The sequence below is a fragment of the Pristis pectinata genome, chromosome 2 (genome assembly GCF_009764475.1).
Source record: "Pristis pectinata isolate sPriPec2 chromosome 2, sPriPec2.1.pri, whole genome shotgun sequence".
In the NCBI taxonomy this organism is placed as follows: domain Eukaryota; kingdom Metazoa; phylum Chordata; class Chondrichthyes; order Rhinopristiformes; family Pristidae; genus Pristis; species Pristis pectinata.
This window is the reverse complement of record NC_067406.1, coordinates 133,753,855-133,777,480: the sequence shown is the minus strand read 5'-3', so window position 1 is coordinate 133,777,480 and position 23,626 is coordinate 133,753,855. Positions and strand designations below refer to the sequence as shown.

The following is a 23,626-nucleotide window of genomic DNA, read 5'->3' as shown; positions in this document are numbered from 1 at the left end:
TGTGTTTCTGTTGGTCTAGTGGTGGGCACATGTTTTTGACAGTCGATTGAAAGATGTTTTCTAGCAATCCATCCTAGATGGGAAGGTTCAATGGGGGAGCACCTTCCTAGAGTTATGAGGACACAAGGCGAGTGATTTTCAGACCATTAAAAAATCAATAGACCATTAATAATATCTGCCCATCATAATACCACCAGTAGCAAATGCCCATGACTAAATCACTTGATGGTATATGCCCATCTCTACACCATCAAGATCATTTATGCACTATGGGCCAGTAACAAATATTCATCATTGGATCACCTTTCTAACATCATTTTAAAGAGCTCAGTCTGCTAAATTTCAGGGAAAACAAACCAGAGTTAGTTAAACCTCAAATTTAACCCTTTGAGCACAAGTAACATTCTGATGAATCGGCACGGTCATTCCTTCAGTGTTGAAATCTCTTTCTGGAGCTCTGCTGCCCAAAATTCAAAGCAATATTCTGGATGTGATCTGAGCGGGTCTTTCTTAAACTCCGATTCTATATTCCATTAGCATTTTACATTACTTTTTTTAAAGCTAGCTCTACTGAAAAAAGACTACACATTCTGGAAAATTGAAATAACAACAGAAAGTGCAGGAAATTCTCAGCAAGTCCTGTTGATATACTGTTGAAAGTATCTTGACTGGTTGTATCATGGTCTGATATGGCAATTCAAATGCACAGGAATGTAAGAAGCTGCAGAGAGTAGTGAACTCTGCACAATACATCATGGGCACATCCCTTCCCTCCATCAGAAGTATCTACAGAAGGTGCTGCCTCAAGAAGGCAACATCCATCATTAAAGATCCCTACCATCTGCGCCATTGCATCTTCTTGCAGCTACCATCGGGAAGGAGGTACAGAAGCCTGAAGTCACACACCAACAGGTTCAAGAACAGCTACTACTCTTGAACCAACTGGCACAATCCTAATCACTGCAGTTTAGCAACACTATGACCACTTTGCACAAAAATAGACTTCATTCTAATTATGTTCTTTCCCGTAAAAATTGCATAATTTATGTTTATTTTATGTTTTTCTTGTGAATGCTGCTTTTATGATGCTATATGCCTGTGATGCTGCTGCAAGTAAGCTTTTCATTGCACCTGTGCATACATGTGCTTGTGCATATGACAATAAGCTCAGCCTTGACTTTGAGTTCAGGCAGTATTTGTGGTATTTGGGGTAAGACTTTTCTGATGAGTTCTGATGAAGAGTCACCAACTTGGAACAATAACTCTGTATCTGTCTCCCTAGATGCTAGCTGACTGACTGAGTGAAGCAGTTGCTGTTTCTATTTTGTTTTTTATTAATATATGTAAATTGACACCTTTGCTCTTTCACAGCTTCTAGTTATCCCTCATTAACAAAATAATCTGTTTTTTTGGATCTCATGCACGAAAGTTACAATTACCAATGACTTTATAATTCCCTACATTGAATTTCATCTATTATAGCTTTTCCTCTACACACAGAGTCATAGAGAGACACAGCACAGAACCAGACCCTTTAACTCACCAGGTCTGTGCTGACTATCAATCAAGTACTTTTTAACATTAATCCCATCCTAACCCATTTTATTCTCTCTGTATTCCCATCCACTCTCCCCCAGATTCTACCATCCATCTACACTCCAGGGAGCAATTTACAGTGGCCAATTAATCTACTAACCCCCACGATTTTGGGATGTGGGAGGAAACTGAAGTGTCCAGAAGAAACCCATGTGATCACAGGGAGAACATGCAAACTCCACACAGACAGCACTGGAGGTCAGGATTGAACCCGGGTCACTTGAGCTGTGAGGCTTCAGCTCGAAAAGTTCAGCTACTGTGCTGTCCCTTTGTCTATGTATGACTCTTTAGAACTTCTTATTTCCTTCATATTTCATACTGTCCTTTCTAACCAGAGTGTCATCTACAGATTTGGATGTGTGTGTGTGTGTGTGTGTGTCTGTGCGTGTGTGCATATGTGTGTGTGCATGTGTGTGTGAGCAAGGGCACCCATTTTAAGTGACACTTACACACGTATCCACCTTTATGTGTGAGCATGAACACCCTGCAGTGGGGCCTTGTCTCCACTGAAATGATCCACTTTGCCACTGGCTCAAGACCTTGTTCTGTGAACCCTGTGGTAGTAGCTGTACTATAGCTGTCCCACATTAACTGGCAATTTCTTCTCTACAAAATAAAGTTTTAGGCATAGAATATCAGGACCATAATAGACAATCTGAATAGCAACATTACCATGTACTGTCCTTCTTAAATAATTTATTTTATTCAATTAATTAATCATTTTAATGGTGATTTCATCTTGCTTTACTGAAAGATAAGACAAGATATCTTTACTAGTCACATGTACATTGAAACACACAGTGAAATCCATCTTTTGTGTAGAGTGTTCTGGGGGCAGCCCACAAGTGTCGCCATGCTTCTGGCACCAACGTAGCATGCCCACAACTGCAATTTTTGGATTACCAAGGATAGAGTCTGGCCAGCTATCTGCCTCCGCTAACCATATGATTGCCTTCGTTACATTAGTGGCCAAATGATCCATTTTGCTTAAATGGAAGGATCCAATAACCCTTACTACTTTTCAATGGTTCTCTCAAACTATATCATGTTTAAACTTGGAAAAAATTAGGAGTGGTACTGTTGATCCTTCACTTAAATTTGAGGAAGTTTGGAGTCCATTTATTCAATATTTTCACATGATATAGATCCCCTTGTAATAACCTTTCAACTTAGAGGAATGGAGTTGATGACATAACATTGCTCTGTTTCTACTGAGAAATTTTAGTCCAGTTTTTTTTTCCTATTTGTTTTTTTTTGAAATTTTTTTTTGTTTAGCTTAGTTTGGTTTGATATATTGTTTGTAATTTTTCTTATTGTTTTGGGGATGTTTTTTCTTTCTTTTATATTTATATAATAAATCTTTTTCTTTCCTTTCTTTCATATTATATTCATTCACTAAGAGATCGTTGGATCTACAGATTTTTTTTATACTTTATTGTTCTTTATGATTATCTATGTCATGATTGTTCTCCTGATCTCTTTGTATTACATGTACAAACATTGATGCTATATATTAATCTGTATTAATTTTAAAACTAATAAAAAGATTGAAAAAGAAAGAATTAATCATTTTAATGGTGATTTCATCTTGCTTTACTGAAAGATAAGATAAGATATCTTTACTAGTCACATGTACATTGAAATACACAGTGAAATCCATCTTTTGTGTAGAGTGCTCTGGGGGCAGCCCACAAGTGTCGCCATGCTTCTGGCGCCACCTTACATGCCCACAACTTCCTAACCCGTAGACCTTTGGAATGTGGGAGGAAACCAGAGCACCCTTGAGGAAACCCACGCAGACATGGGGAGAACGTACAAACTCCTTACAGACAGCAACGGGAATTGAACCCGGGTTGCTGACACTGTAATAGTGTCACGCTAACCGCTACACTACCGTGCCAGAGAATGACTGTCATTAAGTAATTGATTCATAGAGCCACACAGCACAGAAGCAGGCCCTTTGGCCCACCATGTCCATGCTGACCATCAAATCCCATTTACCAGCACCTGGTCTGTAGACTTCTATGCCTTGCTAATTCAAGTGCTGTGAGGGTAGCTGCCTCCGCCACCACTCAGGCAGTGTGTCCCAGATTCCAACTACCCTCTGGGTGAAAAAGTTCTTCCTCAGATCTCTCCTACATCTTTTCCCCCTTGCCTTAAACTATGTTCTATAGTTTAGGCACTTCTGCTTAGAAATTGTGTTAGCATGCGTGTAATAGCATTGGATAAAAAAGCCATAAACCCTGATGTGGGTCTTTCTCTGCAAGACCGGAGGAAAAAGCATGAAAGCTGTGATTGTGGAACGGTGAAATCAAGAATGTTGTGTGCCCTGAAGCGCAGAACAACAGATAAATACTTTTAGTTGTTTTTGAGCTCACCCAGAGACCGATAGGCCAAAATTAAAACAGGAAGAATCTCTCGTATATCAGTTTGTAAAATTTCAAGAATGTAGAGAGGGACTTTAAATGTGATGAGCTTTGCAAAATGGAGATTTACTCACCTCCCCCATCCCAGTTCAGCTACTTTTGATTTAATTTGATCCAGGCTAATGTGTACTATTTGGATGAATGCATTGGATTTGCTGCAGATCTTTAATATGCTTATCAGGGCTTTAGTGACCACTTGGGGACAGCCATATGTGCTTTGTTGCAGCTTTTAATGGTCACATTAAGAATGCAGCTTTCAGCCAAGAGAACCATTACGATTTAGCGTTTTTCTGTCTCATGAAGACACATCCTGGGTCCCCTGTGCTTTAGCCCTGTGGCAGCTGGTCTAAAGATCAACTGTTGTGGGTCTTCATTTGTTATATTGGAAAGTTACATGGTGTGGAACTGGGCATTCCAGCTACCTCTGGTTGGATAATGATTTGTGATAACAAGAAGTCCAAGAACTTGAAAATATATCAGGGAAAACCCTGCATAACAATACTGCAGCATTAAAGCCTGTTATTTAGACCTTATTTTGAATTGGCTGAAGACTGGGTGTGTTGGTCAGACCCACCTTAAATTCTGGCATATATCATCATGTGGCTGATGTTCTTGCATCTGTGGCGTTCATGATGGGTTGAAGACTACGTCTCGTCTGGGTGCACCCACCTCTCCAGCACTCTGAGGTAGCTCACCGATTGGGTGAGGGGGAGGAGGGGTTGAGCAGCTGCTGCAAGGTGTGGCCGAGGGTGGTGGCCTGGTGCACAGCCCTAGGCAGGAACATAATCCTTCTTTGTTCCTTACAGCCCAACATGAACATTAAGTGTTTCTGCAGGGCACGTCCATTAAAGGACCCTGGTTAGGCCTCTCAATGTTAATAACAACATTCCTCCATTTATCTCTCAAAACTACATCTGGTATCCTAAGTATGTCTTGATATTAGATAGATATTTATTTATTAGTCACATGTACATCGAAACAGACAGTGAAATGTGTCTTTTTGCGTGACTGGGAATGTGCTGGGGGCAGCCCGCAAGTGTCGCCATTCTTCCAGTGCCAACATAGCACGCCCACAACTTCCTAACCTGTACGTCTTTGAAATGTGGGAGGAAACTGGAGCACCCGGAGGAAACCCACGCAGACACAGGGAGAACGTACAAACTCCTTACAGAGAGCGGCCACAATTGAACCCGGGTCGCTGGCGCTGTAATGGTGTTACACGAACCGTGATCTGCAGTTTATGAGTGGCCTTCTGCTGAAAGTGGGGAAAGGCGGAATACTCCGGACAAGTTGGTACATAGAACATAGAACAGTACAGCACAGGAATGATGTTGTGCTGAATTAGTTAAACTAATGACACCTAATCCCTTCTGCCTGCACAGAGTCCATATCCCTTCATTCCCTGCTGACCTAAAAGCCTCTTAAACACCTCTGTCGTATCTGCCTCCACCTGCTAGCATGCCAGCATGAAGTTATAAGAGCCCTGGAGCCATGTTCCTGCAGTGCCTGCCCTCTTTGGCCAGAAGGAGGCACTTAAAGCAATAAGCAATCTGCTGGAGGAACTCAGCGGGTCGAGCAGTATCTGTGGGGGGGGGGGAAGGAATTGTCGACAATTCATCAGTGCCACTCCACCTGCTGAGTTCCTCCAGCAGACTGCGTGCTGCTCCGGATTCCAGCATCTGCAGTCCCTCGTGTCTCCATGGAGGCTCTTAAAAGCCATGTGAAAATGCCAACCCCTCCCACCCACATTAAAACATGTTTACTGCTCTGCTGTGAAACTCTAATAAAAAAATATTAATGGTGGCACCTGGAAAACAGTGGGGTGCAGATGGATAGATGGGTTCTCGTTGGGCATTTAGAAATATGGAGGGGAGGGAGGTCAACAGAGCTGGTCTACAAGTCAGACCTGATCTGGTAAGATAGGAAGATTGTCCTGGTGCTGAATAGAATGCTCCTGTTCCTACATACTGTTGTCTTATGTTGATAATATTTTGAGGTTGTAGTTTCCCTTTAAGAGCACTAAATATACACCAGTGAGCCATCTGGACAAATTCTCCTATTGTGTTTTTTTCCAAAGCACATTGCTGAATTAACACAGTGAGCATGCATTTCATATAAAACACATCTGCTTGGAGCATTCCACGAGGGCAAATCAAGCTTGAATTCTTGGTTTAGATTGATGTTTTAGTTTTATTTTTTCCCCACTGAAGGATCATTAAGCAAGATGTGACCTTGCCAGCAAACTGCAGTCTTGTTCTCACAGCATCATTTCAAAGCGTTCTTACCCTCTTTGTTCCCCATAGTGGAATAACAATTTCTTTGGGTCCCAGGAGGGAGCACTGATGAAGAAGTAAAGTTTCCTTCTAATAACTGCTTGAATGGGCTTAAGAGTCTAGAAGGAATTCTAAACAGGATTGTATCATTACATTACAGCCCAGTACAGAAAATGACTCAGCATCTACAACATATGCCGTGTCATTAATCGACCCAAAGCCTTGCAGTCAATTCCATCCAGTTCCAGCCCTTCACCAATAAGTCATTCTGTCTTTCGATCTAACCCAGGTTATCTCATTAGGTGGCCTCTTCTTGTCACAGATGCTGAACACCACACAGATCAAACTAATTGCTTTTAAGTCTGCATTCTCCTGGATATTATCTTTAGGGCGATTTTGTAAAATTTGTGTGGCAAGGGGAATAAATTTCCCACTGTGATCCTAAAATTGAATTTTCTGTCACAGCTGTGAAAAGGGCTGACCCAGGAACGTTGTATTGCTGGAGACTGTGACAACATAGTGATTGTAACTGGAATAGTAGTGCACGAGTCTGAACTTAATACATAAGAATAATTCAAATCTCACTATGGCAGTTTGAGAACCTGGCTTGCTTACCAATTATGGAATTTAAGAAGTGACTAACAGTTTGATATAAAAATCCACATTGTTCACAAGTCCATTGGGAGAGGATACCCACTATTTTCATTTGTTTTGGCCTATGTGTGACTCCTGTTACTCATCGATATGATCACAATTATCTGCCCTCTGGAGTGGCCCTGGAAGACACACAAAGTGTCCTAACCTTCACAGGAGATCTGGGGATTGGTCACATTCCATGATAGAAGTGAATTCCCCAGAGAATTCACCTTTTAAAAAAATGATTAAGGTGATTTTGCAGTTGCCAGCTGTCTGTCTTGGATTGGGGCGCAGTCTTCCTCTGGGAGCCTGGCTCCCGGTGTAACACAGCGCAGGGACTCTTCTAGTGTAGCTGGCCGGCTGCACTGGAAGGAAGGCTTTGGCACTCATTGAGGTTCCACTCCCCAGAATTACTGGCTGTCAAAGGTGTCACTGTTTACTGAACATCTGTGAATGCTTCGACATGTATCAAAAACAGTTGGAATATGTCTAAGTAAAAATTACATTAATTTCTTAAATTAATAAATTAAGTAACCAATAAAATACACATAAGTGAAATAAAATAAAACCTTTCTCCCAGCAGATAATTTCTCCCATCGATTTTAATGAGATTGCTGCACTTGTGCCAGATGTAACCAGGTGCAGATTCAGTGGGCAGGTTTCCCAGCCTGAGATCTGGGGATAACCCAGCTCCAGCTTCATCTGCCAACAATTGTGGGCAGGTCCTGGGGGAAGGTCTGGCCCATTGTAATTAAAGGTTTTGTGGTAGTTCTGGGGAATCCACATCAAGAGAAAATTCCAAACTCTCCCTTGTTTGAGTCCTTCTGTGAATCCGCCCCATGATGAAGGAATAGCTGATTACCATATTTAGGGTGGGTTTCGTGTACCAGCACTGAGAACAGGGAAGCCACAGACCAGCCAGAGGTGCTCCTGAAATGTTCTTGAGTATCAGCCTTTGGTGGATAAGCCCGGTCTGATTGACATTTTGGGCTGGAAATCGGCACTCATTTGCTTTTGTTGTACAAAAGCAACTTTGTGTTTACCATTAGCTTCAAGTCACTTCACTCTAAGAAAGTTGCAGCTGGTCAAGAAAAAGTTTGAAACATAGTTTGGGAGTTTTACAACCAGAGATACGAAACAAAGGGGACCTGTGCTGTTTGGAGCAAGCAACTGATTGGCGCTCCCAAGACATTGCTGCTCAGCAATCAAACAAGGACTTCAGTTCTTAAAGGCACAATCCCCCTCGTAATCCAGAGAGCAGTACTTGGTATTGGTCTTGCTTTATTATTGTCACATCTCATGAGATACGGTGAAAAGCTTTTGTCTGCGTGCCATCTCGACTGATCATTCCATACATTAGTACATTGAGGTAGTAAAAAGGAAAACAGAATGCAGAATTTAGTGTTACAGTTACAGAGAAAGTGCAGTGCAGGTCAACAAGTAATATGCAAGAGCCATGACGAGGTGAATTGGAAGATCAAGAGCTCATCTTTTAGCATATGAGAGGTCAGTTCAAGAGTCTGATAACAGCGGGATAGAAGCTGTCCTTGAGCCTGGTGGTACATGCTTTCAAGCTTTTGGATCTTCTGCCCAATGGGAGGGGGGAAGAGGAGAGAATGCCCAGGATGGGAGGGGCCCTTGATCCTGTTAGCTGCTTTCTCGAGGCAGCGGGAAGAGTAGACAGAGTCCATGGAAGGGAGGCTGGTTTGTGTGACGGACTGGGCTGCGTTCACGACTCTGCAAATTCTTGTGGTCTTGGGCGGAGCAGTTGCCGTACTGAGCTGTGATGCATCCAGATAGGATGCTTTCTATTGTGCATCCGTAAAAATTGGTGAGAGTCATCGGGGACATGCTGAATTTCCTGACCCTTCTGAGGCATTTGTGTGCTTTCTTGGTCATAGCATCCATGTGGGGTTGGTTCAGGACAAATTGTTTACCATGCTGGAGCTAGAGGCTACAGGGAGGGGGAGCTCCCAGATTCGGTCAAAGGGACATGTAAGATCTGGTCTATGAGATACACACCATGTGTGCCGGGGGCCCAGGAGTCCTATCAGGCTCATCATTTGAAGAGCCTGGCTATGATTTTATAGCAGAAGTGGCTATCCGGAAATTGCTCCTCTGCTCAGCTGGAGATAAGGCCATAAGACCATAAGATACAGGAGCAGAATCAGGCCATTCAGCCCATCGAGTCTGTTCTGCTATTCAATCAGGGCTGATTTTTTTCAACCCCTTTCTCCTGCCTTCTCCCCATAGCCCTTAACCCCCTTACCAATTAAGAACCTATCAATCTCTGCCTTAAATACATCCAATGACTTGGCCTCCACAGCCCTCTGTGGCAACGAGTTCCACAGATTCACTGCACTCTGACTGAAGAAATTCCTTCTCATCTCAGCTCCAAAGGGACATCCCTTTATTCTAAGGCTGTGCCCTTGGATCCTAGACCTTCCTACTGATGGAAACATCTCACCACATCCACTCTATCCAAGCCTTTCAGTATTCAGCAGTTAATGAGTCTGTTCACGCTAAGTGGGGACATCTTTTTGGTAACCACCTAATTCCTCTTGCGGCTACTGCTGTTCTCCAGGCTCCGACTGACAGCCCTCAGCTCCTCTTGGTGCTCTTCCTGCAGTCACTGATGGATGAGGTTGAGCAGAATGCAACTCACCACAATCAAGCCTCTGCATCTGCTTGGCGTGGACTGCTGGGCACATCGTGACTAATTCAGGTTATAAAACCTCACCTTGAAGAGACTCCACAACTCTCCTGGAATTTGCCTGGCTCTTGTTGTGCTTGCTGTGGTTGGCAGGTGCACCAGAACGTATAGCCAGGAAGATGGAGGGGAGACCTTGCCCCCAGGAGAGGTAGCAAAACCAACCAATCAAATCCATGCATCTTTTCAATAATAATTTGATTCATGCTTCTTTTATAGTCAAGTTGGGCAAAAAATTGGCTTATGATAGCATCTGTTTTCAGACTTAGTAGTCTGTTCCCAATCTACACCGACATTGCCTCCACTGTCAAGTTTATGGAGTCCTTTATTGCTATGCATTCCTTAGAAGGAATTGCATTTTCACTTCTCTGTTTGGAATCCCAGGATTAAGCCTATACATGAAACACTTGTTTTTCTCTTCTTCTCACAGGAAGTGGATGGTTTGTAAAGCTTAACAATATTTTCATCCTTCATGGGGGAAAGAGGCCACTGATGCCTCCAGAAGCTGATATTAGTATGTCAGTATTTTTCAATTACAGTTCTAACATCATGATACAATGAGGCCACCGCTTCTTTATCATATATTCCATTGTCCATACTCTCGGTTCAATAACTGGATGTCTCTGCCTCTATTTAAGGTTGCACTTAGAACCCCAATGTGGATGAACACTCTTCTCCTTGAAAACAATTTGCAGCAAATGACCCCATTGATGCAGTGAATGCTGCCTTGTGCTGTACATTCTGTCTTGGTTGAAATTGAGATTATACAAGAGTTAGATCAACGTCAGAAGTCTACTATCTGCTTTTAAGGCATTGAAAGATAATTTTCTGTTTTTTTTTGCCCTTTGTAGTATTGGATTTTACTTGTGATCTAGTTTGCATTTTATAGAGTCATTTGGCCCATTGTGCCTGTGCCAGCTCTTCTATAAATCTAATTGTCCCCGGCCCCTGCTCTTTCTCCCTAGGCCATGGAACTGCAGGTGGATGGGGAGAATATTCCTTCTGAGAAAGAAAACTAGATGGGTCACCTGGTCTTTTTCTAACCACAATTTCCTTAGCTTCAGTGCAATACTTTATCTGTTGCAATTTACCGACAGCTTCTTAGTGCATTTGGTATTCCACTCTCCAGTACCTGATGGCTAAAGCTCTCGTCGGTAAGAAAACGATCGCGTGGAACATTCCCATTTCTGTCGGGCTGCAGTAGGAGGAAGCGACTCCAGCACCTCTGTACCTCTGGAATAGTCACTGTGAGAGCGAGCATAGGGGATGTTATTTTACCCTTTCAATAGTTACAACAGCTCATTTTGCAGCTGCAATAATTCCCTTCTCGTGCATTAGGAAAGCTGCAGCCTCAGTGCAATCAACTTCGTGTAACGTTACCATAAAACACTTGCATTGCTTGTGTGTGTTGATTAGTTCTGGGTGTACAGCGGGGGCTAATAGAGAGACTTATCAGGCTTGCTGACATCACTCCTGCCTCTGAGTCAGTGAGTGCATATTTTGAACCCCTCTCCGGACCCTCCCAGGCGGAATCTCACAGCCTCCCCTCCATGGACTCTGTCTATACCTCTCACTGCCTTGGTGAAGCAGCCAGCATAATCAAAGACCCCACCCACCCGGGTCATTCTCTCTTCTCTCCTCTCCCATAAGGCAGAAAATACAGGAGCCTGAGGGCACATACCACCAGGCTCAAGGACAGCTTCTATCCCATGGTGATAAGACTATTGAACGGTTCCCTTATACAATGAGATGGACTTGTTTGACCTTGCACCTTATTGTCTACTGCAATGCACTTCCCTGTAGCTGTGACACTTTACTCTGTATTCTGTTATTGTTTTTACCCTGTACTACCTCAATGCTCTCTGTACTACCTCAATGCACTATGTAATGAATAGATCTGTACGAACGGTATGGAAGACAAGTTTTTCACTGTACCTTGGTACGTGACAATAATAAACTAATACCAATACCAATACATTTGTCCGGAATAATTTATTTTCATCCTTGTTTATTCTTTAAAGATGTGCTTCTAAATGTTTTGTATATGCTTTATCAGGATGAAAATGCATTAAAAATAACTGGTGTGTTTGATAGCCACAGCTCATTAATCCACAAAAGCACAACTTTGAAACTACTGTTTTGAAATCTGCTACCTTGACATTGTGTGATTTCTGTTGCAGAATGTAGCAAAACATTCTCCATTATCATATTTTTAAAATCACCAAGACTGCTCCTGCTGCCAACCAGAATATCTTTCTTCCTGCATCTTTTTGATTTCCTCACAAGTTGACAGTTATTATTACTCTTTTTCCCATATTTTTATGATTTTCATTGCTCCATTAATGGCTATGCTCTAATCTCCGGAATTCTCTCTTGAAGCCATGCAGGCCTTTCCCCCTCAGGTTGGGTGAAACTAGAACTAGAGGCCATAGGTTTAGGGTAAAGGGTGAAATTTAAGGGGAATCTGTGGGGAAACTTCTTCACTCAGAGGGTGTGGAACATGCTGCCAGTGGAAGTGGTAGATGCGGGTTCAATTATAACATTTAAGAGAGGTTTGGATAGGTGCATGGATGGGAGTGGTTTGGAGGGATATGGTCCGGGTGCAGGTAGATGGGGCTAGGCAGAAGATCAGGTCAGCATGGACTAGGTGGGCCAAAGGGCCTGTTTCTGTGCTGTAGTGCTCTGTGGCTCTACGACTCTAACCCTTTCCATGTTCTTCCATTGCTGTTAGACACTTCATATCTCCTATTGCGGAACAGTGTAAATTCTCTTTGAATAATAATTGTGGGGCCAACTTGGAATGTTTTACTTCACTAAAGATACTAAATGAATCTAAGTTGTTATAATTTATTGGAATTCCAATAGTGATGAAATATAATGAATTAGGGGCAGCTCACCTACATTATTATAAAACCATCTAATCACATTAATGTAAAAAGTTGTAATATTAATACTTCATTTTAAACATTTTTTATGGACAAGAAATTTCAATTCACGAGGGCAAAACGGTTGGTTTATTTTTCATAAGTGAATGTAGGGGCTCTGAAATGTTGATCATTTTCAACTATATTGACAACAATTTTACCATAGAACCATAGAACCATAGAACAGTACAGCACAGTACAGGCCCTTCGGCCCACCATGTTGTGCCGCCCTTCAAACCACACCTAAGACTATCTAACCCCTTCCTCCCACATATCCCTCTAACTTAAATTCCTCCATATGTTTATCTAACAATCTCTTGAACTTGATCAACACATCAGCCTCCACCACCACCCCAGTCAGCGCATTCCATGCACCAACCACTCTCTGGGTGAAAAACCTCCCTCTGACATCCCCCTTGAACTTCCCACCCATTACCTTAAAGCCATGTCCTCTTGTTTTGAGCATTGATGCCCTGGGAAAGAGGCGCTGGCTGTCCACTCTGTCTATTCCTCTTAATATCTTGTATACCTTTATCATGTCTCCCCTCATCCTCCTTCTCTCCAATGAGAACAGCCCTAGCTCCTTTAGTCTCTCCTCATAATCCATACTCTCTAATCCAGGCAGCATCCTGGTAAATCTCCTCTGCACCCTTTCCAATGCCTCCACATCCTTCCTATAATGAGGCAACCAGAACTGGACACAGTGCTCTAAGTGTGGCCTAACCAGAGTTTTGTAAAGCTGCATCATTACTTCGTGGCTCTTAAACTCAATGCCACGAGTTATGAAAACTAGCATCCCATAAGCTTTCTGAACTACCCTATGTACCGGTGCGGCGACTTTCAGTGATCTGTGGATATGAACCCCCAGATCCCTCTGTTCCTCTACACTGCCCAGAATCCTGCCATTTACCTTGTACTCCGCCTTGGAGTTTGTCATTCCAAAGTGTACCACCTCACACTTCTCTGGATTGAACTCCATCTGCCACCTGTCAGCCCAGCTCTGCATCCTATCAATATCCCTCTGTAAGCTTCGACAGCCCTCCACACTATCCACAACACCATCGATCTTTGTATCATCTGCAAACTTGCTAACCCACCCTTCCACCCCCTCAAGAGGACGGGAAGATATTTAATTGGGGAAAGGCGAATTATGAAGCTATAAGGCGAAAACTTGGTAGTGTAAATTGGGATGACATTTTTGAAGGGAAATGTACTATGGAGATGTGGTCGATGTTCAGGGATCTTTTGCAGGATGTTAGGGATAAATTTGTCCCGGTGAGGCAGAGAAGGAATGGTAGGGTGAAGGAACCGTGGGTGACGAGAGAGGTGGAACAACTAATTAGGAACAAGAAGGCAGCATACATAAGGTGTAAGCAGCAAGGATCAGACAGGGCTCGTGAGGAATATAGAGTAACAAGGAAGGAACTTAAGAAGTAGCTGAGGAGAGTGAGAAGGGGACATGAAAAGGTTTTGGCGAGTAGGGTTAAGGAGAATCCCAAGGCTTTTTTCTTGTACGTAAAGAGCAGAAGGATGGCTAGAGGAAAGGTAGGTCCGATTAAAGACAAAGGTGGGAGGATGTTCCTGGAAGCTGTGGAAGTGGGTGAGGTTCTCAGTGAATACTTCTCTTCAGTATACACCAAGGAGAGGGGTCTTGATCATGCTGAGGACAGTGTTGGTAAGGGTAATGTTCTAGAATATGTAGATATCAAGAGAGAGGATGTGTTGGAGTTGTTAGAAAATATTAGGACAGTTAAGTCCCTGGGGCCTGACGGAATATTCCCCAGACTGCTTCGTGAGGCAAGGGAGGAGATTGCTGAACCATTGGTTAGGATCTTTGAATCCTCATTGTCCATGGGGATGGTACCGGAGGACTGGAGGGTGGCGAATGTTGTCCCCTTATTCAAAAAAGGTAGTCGGTATAGTCCAGGGAATTACAGACCAGTGAGCCTTATATCTGTGGTGGGTAAGCTGTTAGAAAGGATTCTAAGAGATAGGATCTATGAGCATTTAGAGAATCATGGACTGATTAGGGACAACCAGCATGGCTTTGTGAAGGGAAGATCTTGCCTCACAAGCCTGATAGGGTTCTTTGAGGAGGTGACCAGGAAGATTAATGAGGGTAGTGCAGTGGATATGGTCTACATGGATTTTAGTAAGGTGTTTGATAAGGTTCCGCATGGTAGCCTTCTTCAGAAGGTCAGAGGCCAAGGGATCCAGGGATGCTTGGCAGTGTGGATTCAGAATTGGCTTGCCTGTAGAAAGCAGAGGATTGTGGTGGAGGGAGTGCATTCGGATTGGAGGGCTTTGACTAGTGGTGTAACAATTTTCATTTATAAAGCATTTTTACTGCAGTAAGTTGACCTTATACAGACTCTGTACAGAAGGAGTGTGACAAGGCTACCAGTCCTTGAATTGAGGAGTGTGGAATGTTTGTGAGCTGGAGGGCTAGAGGAAGCTACAGAGATTGAGAGGGGTGAAGTGATGGAGGGGGGAGGGGGCTGGTCCTCAATAGAGGAAATGAAAGCTATAATCCAGGTGTGGAAATTGAAAGGCGAGTTACAGCTGGAATAATTTCCTGTTCAATATCAGTCACAGAGTACAGTCTAATTGAGGATACTCCTTGACCAACACAGCAGTTTGTAAAGGCAAGGTAAAGATCACTCACAAACTTAATAGAATGTTTACTTAAATATTAAATTCAGTTTCACTTCTCCTTTGAGGCTTCTTCCTTCATGATGCCTTGATGGATGAATGCATAAATCTTAGTCATAGAGTCGTCCAGCACGGAAGCAGGCCCTTTGGCCCAACTCGTCCATGCTGACCAAGATACCCATTCAAGCCTATCCTATTTGCCAGCATTTGGCCCATAACCTTCTAAACCTTTCCTATCCATGTTCCTATCCTTTTAAAAGTTGTTATTTTACCTGACTTAACCACTTTCTCTGGCAGCTCATTCCACAAACGTACCGCCCTTTGTGTAAAAACATTGCCCCTCAAGTTACTATTAAATCTCTCCCCTCTCACCTTAAACCTATGCCCTCTGGCTTTTGATTCTCCAACTGTAGGAAAAAGACTGAATGCATTCACCCTATCTATGCCCCTCATAATTTTATACACCTCTATAAGATCACCTCTCAGTCTCCTATGCTCCAAGGAATAATGTCCTAGCCTCCTAATTTTGATCCAGCAGCTTCTGTAGTTTTGTATTATACAAGCACAGAACTTGGTTCAGCCGTGATGCTCTGAAAATAACAACCAAGATCTTGTCTAGGCTCATGTGCAAGTGCTGAAGAAAAAGTGCATTAATTTCCGTCAATGAAGCTGTCTCTTTTATGGTCTGTCACTGTTTTGGGCATTGGAATTATGGATCTATTTTCAATGTAATCCCTTTAACTATTCTACATTTTGACTTGGGGCACTCTGATTGCTGCCTTCCCGATTGATTCTTGCCTGAATAAGCAAATGCAAACCATTTTATTCAAATACAGCTATTTGAATTTTAATCCATAGTGCCAAATGGTTAACAATTATATTGTCAAGCAGTGGTCCAGAGAGATATTAGTTTGGTGCAGCTTTCATGTTCCATGTCAGACTAACTTGGAAAGGTCTATAGTGGTTCATCTTTATAAAGTTCTTCCTGCTAATTGTACACGTTTCCTTTGTACATTTTTTTCATCCATGATTAATTTTATAATAACTTGCAATATGGTATCTTTACAGCTATAAAATGACTCAAGGCGATTCATAGCAATGTCAGTGAACAAAACTCACTGAGTTATATATGGGCACATTAGAACTGATGACCGAAAGCTTGGCCAAAGAAGTAGGTTTTACAGTCTTAAGGAAGGAAGGATAATCAGAGTCATAGAGTAATACAGCACAGAAACAGGCCCTTTGGCCCAACTCATCCATGATGACCAAGATGCCCATCTAAGCCAGTCCCATTTGCCTACGTTTGGCCCATATCCCTCTAAACCTTTCCCATCCATTTACCTGTCCAAATGTCTTTTAAATATTGTTATTGTATCTGCCTCAATCACTTTCTCTGGTAGCTCGTTCCATAAATGCACCACTCTCTGGGTGAAGAAGTTGCCCCTCAGGTCCCTTTTCCCCTCTCATTGAAACTTATGCTCTCTTGTTTTTGATTCCATTTCCCTGCAAAAAGGACTCTGTGCATTCGCACTCTGTGCATTCACCTTATCTATGCCCCTCATGATTTTATACATCTCCGTATGGTTACCCCTCAGTCTCCTCTGCTCCAAGGAATAAAGTTGTAGCCTGCCCAACCTCTCCTTATAACTCAGGCACTCCAGTTGTGGCAACATTTGTGTAACTGGAATGTGGAATGTGGGAGATTGAGGGGTGACCTGATAGAAGTCTATAGACAGGGTGAAAGCCCACAGTCTTTCTCCCAGAGAGAGGGTGCTATAAAAAAAAGAGGGCTTAGGTTTAAGATCATAGATGAGAGATCTAAAGGGGACATCAGGGGCAGCTTCTTCGTGCAAAAGGTGGTGCGTATTTGGAATGAGCTGCCAGAAGGAGTGGTTGAGGTGGGCACATTAGCAATATATAAAAGCCATCTATATAAGTACATGGATAGGAGAGGTTTAAAAGGCTCTCGGCCAAACGTGAGCAGATGGGACTAGCTCGCTGGGAAACACAGAATCAACAAATTGGGCAGAAGGGCCTGTTTCTGTGCGGTAAGACTCTATGACTATAAATCTTTACTGAACCCTTTCCAGCTTAATGATGTCTTTCCTCTAACAGGGTAACCAAAACTGTTCACAATACTCCATGTGTGGCCTCACCATGAGAGGTGGAAAGGTTAAGGGGGGGGGGGAGAAATCCAGAGTTAAACAACTGAAGGTGCAGTCGCTCGCGGTCCAACAATTAACTTCAAGGATGTTCAAGAGCTCTGACTTGGAGAAGGACATACTGTATCTCTAGGACTGTTTTAGCACTGGTGGAGATTAAAAAAGTAGAGCAAGAGGATATGAAGGTATTTGAAAGGAAGGAGCCAGTCTTTAAAAATGAGTCATCATTGAAATGGGAGCCAGGGTAGGTCATGGATAAAGGAGACTTTGTGCAAATTAGGACTCAAAAATCAGAGTTTGAGTTTATTTCATCTTTTTAGATGGGCTGGGATTGAGCTTGGAGCAGAAAATAAATACCAACATTCAAAATCATGGTGTGTTGATCAAGGAACTGATTGCTGAGTTGTAACTGGAGGGGAGGCAGATGTAAGGCAATGAGCAAAAGGATCAAAGAGAAGGTGACGAGTAATTTTGCTCCAAAGGAAATTGGATAGGTATTTCGAAAACAGAAAAGCAGGGCATTGGGACTAATTGGTTAGCTCTTTTAAAACCTTGCAGAGGCTCGATACATTAGGGACATTTAAGAGACTCTTAGATAGACACATGAATGATAGAAAAATAGGGGGCTATGTGGGAGGGAAGTGTTAGATAGATCTCAGAGTGGGATAAAATGTCGGCACAACATTGTGGGCCGAAGGGCCTGTACTGTGCTGTAGTGTTCTATGTTCTACACAAGAGAGATTGAAGGTGCTGGAAATCTGAAGCAACACATAAAGGAGCTGGAGAAACTCAACGGGTCAGGCAGCGTCTCTGGAGGGAAGTGGACAGTCGATGTTTTGAGTCCAGACCCTTCATCAAGACTGGAAAGGAAGAGGGGAAATAGCCAGAATAAAAAGGTAGGAGGAAGGGGTGGAGGAAGAGCTGGTGGGTAATGGGTGGATTCAGGTGAGGGAGGTGATAGGCAGGTGAGCGGGGGTGAGAGTGGGAATGATGTAAGAAGCTGGGAGGTGATAGGTGGAAGTGACAAAGGGCTGAAGAAGATGGAATATTCCACGGTCCACTGTCCTCTCCTATCAGAGTCCTGCCAGCTCTTGCTCCACCCCTTCCCCCCACCTTTTTATACTGGCTATCTCCCCTCTTTCTTTCCCTTCTTGATGAAGGGTCTCGACCCGAAAGGTCGACTGGACATTTCCCTCCATAGCTGTCACCTGACCCACTGAGTTCCTCCAGCATTTTGTGTGTTGCTACAGGCCTGCTGGCTTCCTCCTGTCCAGTGGTGTGATTCAATGATCTACTTGCCAGTTGTCCTTATGTCAGTCCCCAACAATACCTAACCAACTGATGCACATGTAACACAGTGTTGCCTTACATAACATGCTGGTTAGCACAATCTCCTCACAGGATCAATCAGCACTGCAAAGAAAGGCTTCTATTCTGGAGTCTGCTCTGGTATTGATAACACTCACCCAGTACAGCTGTCAGGACAGTTCCCAGGATAAATGATCGTTTATTCAGTTCCTTTTGTTGGGATATTCTCAGTGTTCCTTCTGACTCCAAAAGTCAGATTAAGTCAAAGGGCATTGTTTAGAGGCTATTTGTTTTTTTATTGGGATATTGGGATCTTGGATTTCTGTCAGCTCTGTGTATCTGAACTATTTCCCCATTGAAATACACTATTATTGTCAAATAAAGAGTCTTACCCTTCATAACTTAAATTCCTTGAGTGCTCTTTCCAGAATATGACATTTACTACATTAAAAAATAAAATTAAAAAGGAAGATCTTTCATTTGAAAGCTAAGTTTTGGGATGTTCCAAAGCCCTACAACCAATGGAATATTTTGGAAGTGTAGTCTGTGTTATAATGGAGCAGTGAATTTGTATATAGCCAGGTCCTATTTACAGAACTGAGGAAATGACCGTATAATCTGTTTTAGTGAAATTGGGTTTAAGATAAATGCAGGTCAGACCACAGAGGGTAAGTCTCTAGCTTTTCTTTTGAAGATTGCTGCATGGGATATTTTACAACTGTTTGAGAAACCAGATGGCATCTCTGACTAAAGTCTCATGCTATAACTACCCACCTCTAACAGTGTAGCCCTGCAGAGTTGGCATAGTTTATTGTACGGAAGAATTCAGGACTGAGACTTGAATGCACAACACCTTGATTCAGTGGAGAAAAGTGCTGCCAATGAAACAATGGATGGTGCAGAGAACATGTACTTTATCCTCTTAATGTTGTAGCACAGTTCAACTTTCAACTCCCTATGAACGAACTATTGCTTCAGGCACCTGCCTCTGCCCAACCAGAATGTAGAGGATGTTCTGAAGAGGGGTCTGAAATGTAAAATATTAACTCTGTTTCTCTTTCCACTGATGCTGCCTGAATCACTTGTGTTTCCAATATTTTCCGTTTTTTGTTTCGGATTTCCAGCATCTATAGTTTTTTTTTGACTTTCAGAATGCAGAGAATAACTGACAACCAAGTTCCATCAATATCCATCCTTCCACAATTCCAACATTTGTTTTAAATATTGGCAGGTAATTGTGAAGCGCAGTAAAGAATTATCCCATGTGATGATACAGCATCCTTTTTTGTGTGTTGATTAACAATAAAGACTTGAAGATAATGAAAGATGTAATGGCTACTAACATTTGTGGACATTTATTGCAAGTTCACCTATACAGCAACTTACTTCCATCCTGAATAAATGGTTCTTTTGCTCTTCTTATAACGTATGTTGTTACCTAATTTAATGAGACCCAGTTACAATATAACCCAGTGCGTAACATAAAATTCCACTGGTAAGTTAGATGAGGAAACTTAATCAGGTGTCTAGCTAGGTGCTAGATAATTTGCACCTTTTTTGCGAAGTGATTTGATTTTAAAACTGCATCATGCACAATAACTCGTAAATGACTTTAATCTCATTATTGTTCCCAGGAAACTATGAGGTGCCACTTACATTGACATGCCTCTGCATGTGCTGTGATCCAGTTTGCCTGGGAGGGTTCAGTGGACTCCAGGAGTATCTGTCCTCCAGTCCTGTGGAAGTTACTTGCATAGATGCCCATGGTCTGAGAAAGGAATTCAGCTACAAGTATGTGGAAATTAAGTATTCCACACACTAAAATGAAAGGAGAAAGAGAAAAAGTTAACATGCTGATTGAGATTTTAATGCTGGCACTTCAACTCACCTCATAGCTACAATCCAGCTACACCTCCAATTCCTTATTTATGCCTCGACTTGGTAGACGTGAATTACTAATCATCCTCTGAGGATTTTCCCAGGGTTCACTGGCTACAGCATTCTGTGGCCAAGTAGTAAATAACGCCAGGTGTCAGAGGGGACTCTAGGAAACTTTATATGAATAAGACCTGTTGTTAGGATGAACAAAGCCTACCCAAAGTGGTAACCACCACATCCATTGTGTATGTTCTTCGTGACCAGAGCTACCACACCATCATCAATGATTGTGTCTGATATTGCAAAAAAGCAATACTGGGATCCCCTGAAGCAAATAAAAAAGTGAAAGGTGTATAAAATATGACTGATTCAACATTTCCCATTTTAATTTATTGCACAAATTCCTGCCAGAGACTCTAAAACCATGCTCATTGAACTTAGACATCTCCACAATACTCTGACGTATTATTCATCTTTACCCTGGCTGATGTTCACTAGGTCTACTTTTTTCCCTTCTTTTGTTTGTCACACTCACAAGGCTGACATATATTTTTGTGTAGCTTCTGCAGTTTTGCTCTCCACACAGCACGAGAGAGCTCAAATCTGTGTATGCATTATATGGTGGAAAATGCCATCATGTAATGTGACTGTTTGCAATTGAGGTGAATTTCTGGTGGTCACCAATGACCAGAAACTCAATTGGACCAACCAGATGAACACTTCAGTTACAAGAGCAGGTCAAGAGGCTGGGTATCCCATAGTGAGTAACTCACCTCCTGTTACCCTAAAGACTTTCCAGCATCTGCATAGCACAAGTCAGGAGCATGATAGAATACTCTCCACTTGCTTGGACAAGTGCAGCTTCAAACACTCAAGAAGGTGTACGGCATGCTGGCCTTCATCAGTTGGGGCACTGAGTATAAGAGTTAGGATGTCTTGTTGCAGCGGTATAAAACTTTGGTTTGGCCGTACTTGGAGTACTATGGGCAGTTCTGATCGCCCCATTTCAGGAGGGATGTAGAGTCTTTGGACAGAGTGCAGAAGAGGTTTACCAGAATGAATTTACGGATTGAAGAGTATTTGCAGTAAGGAGCAGTTGGACAAACTTGGATTGGTTTCTCTGGAACATCAGGGCTGAGGGAAGACCCGATGGAAGTTTATAAAATCATGGGAGGCATAGATAGGGTAGACAATCAGAATTGTTTTCCCAGGGTAGAAATGTCAAATATTAGAGGGCATAGCTTTAAGGTGAGAGGGGGAAAGTTCAAAGGAGATGTGCGGGCAAGTTTTTTTTATACGGAGAGTGGTGGGTGCCTGGAATATGCTGCCAGGGGTGGTAGTGGAAGCAGATTTGATTTAGGAAACTTTTAGATAGGCATATGCATAGGTAGAGGGAATGAAGGGAGAATGGAGAAACAAAGGACTGCAGATGCTGGAATCTAGATAAAGGAGTAAAGGAATGAAGGGATTTGGATCATGTGCAGGCAGAAGGGATTAGTTTAATATGGTGTCATGTTCAGCACAGACACTGTAGGCAGGTGGATCTGTTCCTGCGCTGTACTGTTCTATGTTCTAAGTTAAACACCAATTACCCTAAGTATTCATCTGCTCCCCCACAGGGGTACAGCGGCCGCTGTGCGTACCACCTACAAATCCCGGACGTCCACCACCGAGAAGGACAAGGGGAGCAGACGGAGGGGAACACCACCACTAACAGGTTCCCCACCAAGTCACATACCATCCTAATTTACATTGCCTTCTTTAGCGACGCTGGGTCTAAATCCTTGAACTCCTCACCCAACTGTGGGACACCTTGATCAAAAGGGCCAAAACAAAAAGCAGCTCACTGCCATCTTCCTGAATGAGGAATGGATACTAAATGCAGCCCTGCTGGTGAGGTCCACATCTCCTGAAATGAATACACGTAGAAAGCCAGCCCTGTTACCCGAGTAAGTACGAATTACTTTTGTTCTGCAGGCTTCAAAACAAGCTGCAGTCCTTGTCTCCCCTGATTCTGCTGATAATTAGCACCTTTCAATTCTATCATCATTCCTCGTCACTCTTTTTGCACCTTCTCCCTAGCCTTTTTTTGAAGGTCACAGGTACATAACAGTATTCAACATGTATTTCATATCTATTGCTAATTCAGGAATGGGAATTTTTACAGAGTCTCCGAGCATTCTGCAAATAAACCATTGCTGTTAATAAAAATAAAATGACCTGCAATCAAAAATAGTTTGACGCGCTGCTTGCTCGGATCCCGAGGCTGTGTCCGCAGCCCCGACACACTCCCAGCCACCACGGTGCCATCACCCACCTGCTCTTCCGCAGACGCTTCTACAGACATTCTGACTGGCGTCCGGTCACCGTGGAGATCGCCAAGGCAACGCGTTGCGAAGCCACAGAACGCGGAAGCAGCCCTCTGCAGACATGGCTGTTTGCATTTAGTGAACATACGCACATCACTTTGAAGCGCAGGCTGAATACATCCTCTCCTACTTGTCCATGCTTGATCAGATCCTTGCCCTTGCCATGTTTTCTTTGATCCCCCTCTTCACCAATTCAGCCAACACCCCTCACTCCATTACCTCTGGTCTTTGCTTTGAGGCTTGGCTTATTTTCCCACTATTTGGTGCCCCCATTTTTCTCTCACTTGAGGGGAGAGCCTTGTTGCACCTATTCAGTAGTAGTTTTTTTGAAACAAGAGCAATGATTTGGAAGCAACAAACAATCTGCTGGAGGAACTCAACTGGTCAGGCAGCATCTGTGGAGGGAAATGGACAGTCGATGTTTCCAGTCGAGACCCTTCATCTGGTATAGAGAGGAGACAGCCGGTATAAAGAGGTGAGAGGAAGGGGTGGAGCAAGGGTTGCTGGTGATAGGTGGATCCAGGTGAGGAGGGGTGATTGGCAGATGGAGGAGGGAAGAGTGGGAGTAGTGACAGAGGCTGGGAGGTGACAGGTGGAGGCAACAAAGGGCTGCAGATGGTGCAATCTGATAGGAGAGGAAGGTGGAGCATGGAGTCAAATAAGGCAGGTGGGGAGGGCAGATGGGAACAGTG

General features: G+C 43.0%; 1 protein-coding gene across 1 annotated transcript in view; it reads right to left on the bottom strand.

The window, feature by feature from the left end:
• The window catches only part of LOC127584310 (uncharacterized), a 140,291-nt gene extending 117,379 nt beyond the window's left edge, over positions 1-22,912 (bottom strand). The window contains exons 1-3 of the mRNA XM_052041004.1: positions 22,786-22,912; positions 20,344-20,505; positions 10,774-10,886 (exon numbers count right to left, since the gene is read on the bottom strand). Coding sequence (XP_051896964.1) covers positions 10,774-10,886; positions 20,344-20,505; positions 22,786-22,912 — 402 coding nt within the window. The remainder of the gene's footprint in view (positions 1-10,773; positions 10,887-20,343; positions 20,506-22,785) is intronic.
• Between the last annotated feature and the right edge of the window lie 714 nt (positions 22,913-23,626).